General features: G+C 36.0%; 1 protein-coding gene across 1 annotated transcript; it reads right to left on the minus strand.

The window, feature by feature from the left end:
- Positions 1-3,347: 3,347 nt before the first annotated feature.
- On the minus strand, positions 3,348-6,053 carry LOC149248548 (peroxidase 12-like). Its single transcript, XM_089458467.1, has 5 exons — positions 5,912-6,053; positions 5,501-5,792; positions 4,609-4,803; positions 4,344-4,512; positions 3,348-3,972 (listed from the first exon to the last, which is right to left on the minus strand). Exons 2-5 carry the CDS (start codon positions 5,756-5,758, stop codon positions 3,509-3,511), a joined length of 1,086 nt encoding a protein of 361 aa, XP_089314593.1. The 5' UTR covers positions 5,759-5,792; positions 5,912-6,053; the 3' UTR covers positions 3,348-3,508.
- Positions 6,054-6,742: the final 689 nt, after the last annotated feature.

Raw genomic sequence — 6,742 nt, forward strand, 5'->3', positions numbered from 1 at the left:
GTTGCGACTCTGCATTTAGAAACTACGGGATAGTGATTGATCGTGTTGATTGTGTGGTGTGTGCACATGGATACCTACCAGCCTGCACTACCTACTGTCCTTGGGTACGCTGCTCTACAGTAGAGAAAACGCCCCTTCTTTGACTTTAGGTATTTAATATACATGAATAGACGGATCATCTGCTACAATCTTCTGCGATATGTCAGTCATTGAATTGGACCTGTCGCATTACATCGGGTTTTGAAGTTTTGATAAGACTGGATCCAACTGATAGACCATTATACCTATAGTATAATAAAAACAATGCGACATACCCATGCTATTTAACATATATGTCTTTGTCCTAAATGCACAATATTTAAATATTGCTTAATATATTGAAACAATTCATTAATTTTTTTGGAATTAAGCTCAACTTAAACTGAAACCAACTCCAAGTTAAGATGAAAGGACGATGTATTTACATCGCTACCGCCATGAAAATCTCGTGGTATCCATTACTAGTATAAAAACTTAATGATCTCGATCTCATCAAATTACGGATATTGAAAATAAGCAATGATTTCGATTGACAGCAATGGCCATCGAAATTACGCGGAAAGGTACATGAACCGATGAAGAAGCCTGTCAAATGGCATGGCAGACTTTTGCATATCCGTTTTTTTACGCGGAAAGGTACATGAACCGATGAAGAAACCTGTCAAATGGCATGGCAGACTTTTGCATATTCGTTTTTTTGGCTCTGTTCTTGATTTTAATGGAGAGTAATGGATTCACCAATCTGCGTCTTGGCATTTAAATTCAGATGAGTTTTGATGGAGAAATTTTGAGCGATTTTAGCTTTACATGGATTGATTTGGCCATGTGTTGCCATCTTTAACACGGTAAATACGTAACTTCTTGAAATTATGTGCTCTTCTAATCCGCCATGACGTTTTACTAATTGCATGTAAAGCAGATAATTTTTCGTTGTATCGGAGCTCTAGATCTTCATCTAAATGGTCTGAATAATATAAACAGATTCGGTTTAAAAAAAAACTGAAAATTCTAAAATATTTTAGTCTATTTGTCATTATGCTGAATTTAACTAAATTTGAATTTTAATAGAAGCCAATATTTGAGTATTGTATAAAGTTTGTTTGTTTGCACAGTATTTACACAAAATTATCGCTGTGTTTGCCTTATTTTGTTTTGCTTTGCAGTGCAATTGATAATCTTTAAATAAGATGTTTATGACTTGGTGCGTGAAAAGGAGGAACAGTAAGCGAATTTGTACAATAAAGAGGAATTTGACTTGTGTTCACTTATTTTGCTAATAAGTGCGAATCTGCATGTAAAGCAATTAATTTTCTTTGCATCCGATACACTTCCATCTAAATTAACAATTGGAATGAATAATTTCAGTAAGGAACTGGAAATTTTCAATTATTTTAATAGCATTCGAATTTGAATCTTACACAAAACTCTCCCTGCGTTTGTCTTCTTGTTCTTTGCAGTGAAGAGCTGATTGTTGTTTTTCTTTGAAGTGAAGAACATATTATTTTACGGCATTTGCTAGTCTTTAAACCATAATTTTATGCCTTATTAGCTAAAAGTAGGTAAAATATGCTGTAAGGTGAACAAATTTATGAAGTGACAAGGAATTCGGCGTATTATGTGCTTTTTAACATAAATTTGTGTGAATCAGCATGTAAAGCAATTAATTCTCTTTGTATTACTACACTTTCCTCTCAATTGACAAATTGAGTGAACAATTTCAGTAAGGAACTGGAAATTTTCAATTATTTTAATAACATGTGAATTTGAATCTTACACAAAACTCTCTTGTTTTTCTTTGCAGTGAAACTGTGCCCTCACTATCCCACTGGCTCTTGCAAATCCAAGCTATAAAGAATGATTCAATTCGATTTCTTTCTGCCACATCTTCAAGGAACAGAACTCTCAAGCGGACCTGCTATCTAGGAGGGGGATCTCCTTGCTGCCTGGACTGATTAGATGTCAATGCATTGATCAGGGATCAGTCATCAGCGAAGGGTTTTTTGTTTTTGTGTGAAGGTAGCTTCACTTTTTTGAATACATCTTGTGATAGGTGGAAGTTTGATGCTCTGCTTTTATTGGTTGGGGGTTTATGTTGCCCAGATTGTTGCCGCCTTGCAATGTTTTTTGTAATGTGTTTTTAGCTAGTTCCTGGCCCTGTTTTGGTCTGGTGGAACTTCTGATCTCTGACTAAATCTGGCAAAATCTGTTTCTGTTGGTAGAAAGTGCCAAAGAAATTCTGCACATGTGACATCTTTTACATTTATAAAAGGCTGTTGAAAGAAAAAAGGACTGTTTTACAGATTTTGCTAGTCTTTAAACAATTACTTTATGGCTTATTAGCGAAAAGTAGATCAAATGTGCTGTAAGGTGAACACAATTCGAAAGTAACAAAGAGTCCGGCTTCTAGGCAAAGACAAAGTAAATATTTCTTGAATTTCCATTTATTTAACGAGATTTTATATATTATGTAATTCTTGACAGAGATTAATGTGAATCTGTTATGTTATTAGCATGTGAAGCCGATCTTTTCCATCTTCTGAAAAAAGAAGCCGAACTTTTCCGTTCCATATGATACATTTTCATCTAAAGAAACGAATTCGATAAAACAACCTAGAGATTTCAATTATTTCTGTCGCATGTGATTTTGAATATTTAAAGCGAATATTTCGGAATACCTGGATCAAATTTATTCGTTTTGACCTGTATTTATCCAAATTTCTCAGTGCGTTTGCTTTCGTTTTGTTCTGAAATGCAGTATTGATATTTTACAGTCTTTGCCAGTTTTTAGACTATTACTTTATGGCTTATTCCAGAACACCTGGATCAAATTCGTTTGTTTTGAACTGTATTTATCTAAAATTCTCAGTGCGTTTGCTTTCGTTTTATTTTGAAATACAGTATTGATATTTTACAGTCTTCGCCAGTTTATAGACTATTACTTTATGACTTATTTCGCTAAAAGTAGAGAAAAGGTCTTGTATTGTGAAACAAAATTGTAAAATCACAAGGAACTCCATGGGAACTGTTACTGCAAACGTTCACATGAACCTTAGTCTACTCCACTAAGATCAGGATTTAATTCACAAGTTTATAGGTTGATATTCTCGAGTAAGTAATTGGAAAACAAAGTAATCCTTTCATTCTTTTCGACTAAACAATTGGAGAATTTGAAGTATTACGTAGACTTAGAAATATCTGTGCAAAACCCTGATGTAAATGTTGTGTGTTATTTTACTTGCTTTTTTAAGTTAGGTATTGTGAAGCTAGATCATAGTCATCTTCCAGAATAATACTTGTTTGAAACAGAATTTTGAAAATTTTATTTACACATATTTATTTATATTTTATCATGTCAAAATAACATAAACATTGGGAGCAAATCTGCAATCCAATTAAGTGTGGCCGATCTTACACTATGAAAGGGAAAGACATAACATCATTAACCTTATTCCTAAGTTTAAACTACAAGCTAAAGCTCTGAGTGGGTGACGGATTCGATAACTTCTTCAAAGGCTGAAGAAGTCGGATTCGGAACGGAGCATGTGGTACGGATCTCTCCCTTCTTGCCCGTTAGAACGTCCAACTGCCCCATTTTATGCATTCCATGTACAAACTTTTTGAAGAACACGGTCTGGCTGGATGCAAAGCTGTCAACGATTTCTGCACTATCGGACTCGGTGTAGAGACTCTGGTCGGAGGTGAATAGCACCTGGTTCTCCTGCACATTCTCGTAGTATTTCTTGTCGAAAGCGTTCGGAGTCTGGATATCCAAGTTTGTGAAGTCCACGGTGTTATTAACAGTGGGGCATAATGAATAAAGATCGTCTGCCAAACTGTTTGCTATACTTGGATCCACAATTTTTTTCCCTGTGGTCTTGTTATATAATCGGTTATCGAATGAGTTACAGTGACCAATGCCAATTGTGTGTCCACCTGAAACAGGTCATGACAAAAGAAAGGAGTTAAATTAATGCTAAATCGAACCAGAGCAAATTGATGCTATTTATATGATTTCTTATTTTATTTTTCACAATGTTAACTTTGTAGATTTTAAGATTTAATTATTGAAATTTTTTATTATTATTATCTATTTTTAATGTGATAGTCAAGTTAGACACTGAACCTCCATACCAGGCATACATACTTTCTACTAGTCAAACCCATCAAACATACATACAAAACCCAAACTGTATATCCGGTTGTATTTCTTATATACCATATTCCCACATAAAATATCTAGATTTAGAAATAAAAATATCACACTATTCAAAGGGAAAGTTTAGAGGGCAAATTGGGCATCAGACCTGAAAGAGCAACCATATCGGCTAAACTGAATCCTTTGGAGCCAAAAATGTTCATCAGTTGTGTCAAATTTAAAGTTGGAGCTGGTATATTGGCAAGAACTACGGATTGACTGGCGAACTTTAGGCTATCTCTGCGTCCAAGTGGTACTGGAAATTTTGGGCCTCCTGCCTTCAAAATGATGATTTCTATTAATCCTCCTGCAAATTTCCGTTCAAAGCAACAAACCCAAAAATTATAATTACAGGAAATTAGGGTACTACCAACCTGGGCGACGGAGTCACGAGCAGCCAAAGCCAGAATGTCTGCACAAGTTACAACCCCAGTGCAGCTAGCTTCTACAGCGGTTTTAATTTCGTCGATCAGCTGCAAGGCCCGGGCTCTCAGTGATAAGTTTGGCTGAGCCTGTTGCTCACTGGGGTTTCTTTTAGTTCCTGTCAGCAACAAGGATCCATCGCAACCCTTTCCAGATATAACATCACGAATGTTAAAATATTTTTATGGGTGTAAAATATGGATGAGAATACTTGTAAATCTATTCTAAATACTAAAATTTCAGAACATGGAGTTGGTAATGAAACTTGTTTTCATATGGTTGGTATTAAAGAAATTATCATAAAACTCTGTATTTGTATTAAAGAAGCGTCCAAATTCTAACCCGTATTTCTTTCCAAAATAAATAATAATAACCTATTTTTTTCAAGAAACTATCATACAACTCTGTATTTGTATTAAAGAGGCGTCCAAATTCTAACAAGTATTTCTTTTCAAAATAAATAGTAATAACCTATTTTTTTCTTGACATAGATATCAGCATACAACAGATTTTGCTAAACATAAATGGAAACTTTGCCAATCTTGTAAACATAAATGAAAACCTTGCAACACAGTTACAGACATCTCCCTCAAAAGAAACATCTAGTTGATAACAAACATTTCCCTACCCACTTTATCAAAACTGCAGATTTTAAAAATATAATGGAATTCAACTAATATTACAGATTTTGGAATATCTTGGAATTCTATAGATATTATCAATTAAATTTTAAAATATTTCTACAATCTGCCGGCTAAATGAAAGTACCCCAAATCTACAATGAAAATAAAAATTCCCCAAAAACAATCTGCTTTTATCAAACACGGATAGTTTCCATAATACCTGCACAAAGCAGTCATGGAAATGAAGTCTCAGCAAGCCTGCGGCCTGAGTGATGTCTTCGTCCAATGCCGGCTCAAGTACCGATTTCACTATGTGCTCCAAGTCGGGGCAACTGTCCTTATAAAATGTCCACGAAAGCCCATGCACAGGCTTTGACAGATCGTGTTCATGGACAACTAATCCATTGGCAGAAATTATGCACGCAGAAACAAATACAAAGAAACACACAATGGAGCTAACGACCACGTACTTCGTCATCGCTTCCTTTCGCAACTATTCTGAGATTCAAAACCTGTCGATTCACAGTTAAACTTAATTGTAAGACTAATGGCATCTGCAAATACATATATAGTTGTAATATAAGCTACATAGCTTATTTCAAGCAGACACTACCGATTACCAAGATCTTACCTGAGATTATTGTAAAACGAAACTACAGGATGATTGATATAATTGTGGCAAACCATTGGAGCCCTATTTATGAAAAACAAAAACAAGAAGGAAGCGTACAGGAAAAGTCTGGTGACGTTACGGTTTCTTAGTCCGTGAATGCCTAAATCGCAGGCGGCAAGTGCTATTTCATGGACTATAGCATTATAAATGCACTCTTAAGAGACCTCAAGTACAGTGTTGGGAAGCAGGTTCTGAAGTGGTCAGTGGTGTGCATCATTTCTCCGGCGAACGAATTCCGATTCGGTATGTATTCGCATGCACTTGCCTTCATCCCATACCATACATGTGATGTTGTCAGTCGTCCGTGTGACCCCTTCATCCCATACCATACATGCATCAAGGATTTGAATTTTAAATTTTGAAATTGGGCGCGCTGGTTATTCCATTACTTGACCACCGCTCGTAATTCTCCCACAGACGGGAGTGAGAAGTTCGCACCTACGGCACCCAGCTTCGAACCGCTTGTCCTTGGTCATGGGTTCCAGTCTCGAATCACATGGGAAGGAGATGCTGGGACTGTGAACGAACTGCAGACCATGTAGTGATGCTGGGACTGTGAACGAACTGCAGACTTGACTTGGGATGGGTGAAAGAGGAGTTGCGATTTTTCGATTTTTGGGGTTTGTTATTTGAATTTCTCTCTGTTTTCTCTTCAGTTGCTTACCTGCTATTAAATTACTGTGTCGTGTGTTTTCTTATTAACTTTTTATTTCCTTTATGTTTTCTTGTTTTGTATTTTGGTTTTATTCGACTGTGGCTCCGAGAGGGTGGGTTTTATTAGACTCTGGT

The sequence above is a fragment of the Pinus tabuliformis genome, chromosome 7, assembly GCF_031772625.1.
Source record: "Pinus tabuliformis cultivar Carrire ecotype Pingquan chromosome 7, CPIR1, whole genome shotgun sequence".
NCBI lineage: Eukaryota > Viridiplantae > Streptophyta > Pinopsida > Pinales > Pinaceae > Pinus > Pinus tabuliformis.

Excerpts from the sequence above, each read along its gene's own strand:
- LOC149248548 (XM_089458467.1), bottom strand. The coding sequence starts at position 5,758 with ATGACGAAGTACGTGGTCGTTAGCTCCATTGTGTGTTTCTTTGTATTT. Across the intron at positions 4,804-5,500 it reads TCCATGACTGCTTTGTGCAG|GGTTGCGATGGATCCTTGTT; the intron begins GTATTATGGAAA and ends ATATCTGGAAAG. Across the intron at positions 3,973-4,343 it reads CGATATGGTTGCTCTTTCAG|GTGGACACACAATTGGCATT; the intron begins GTCTGATGCCCA and ends GACCTGTTTCAG.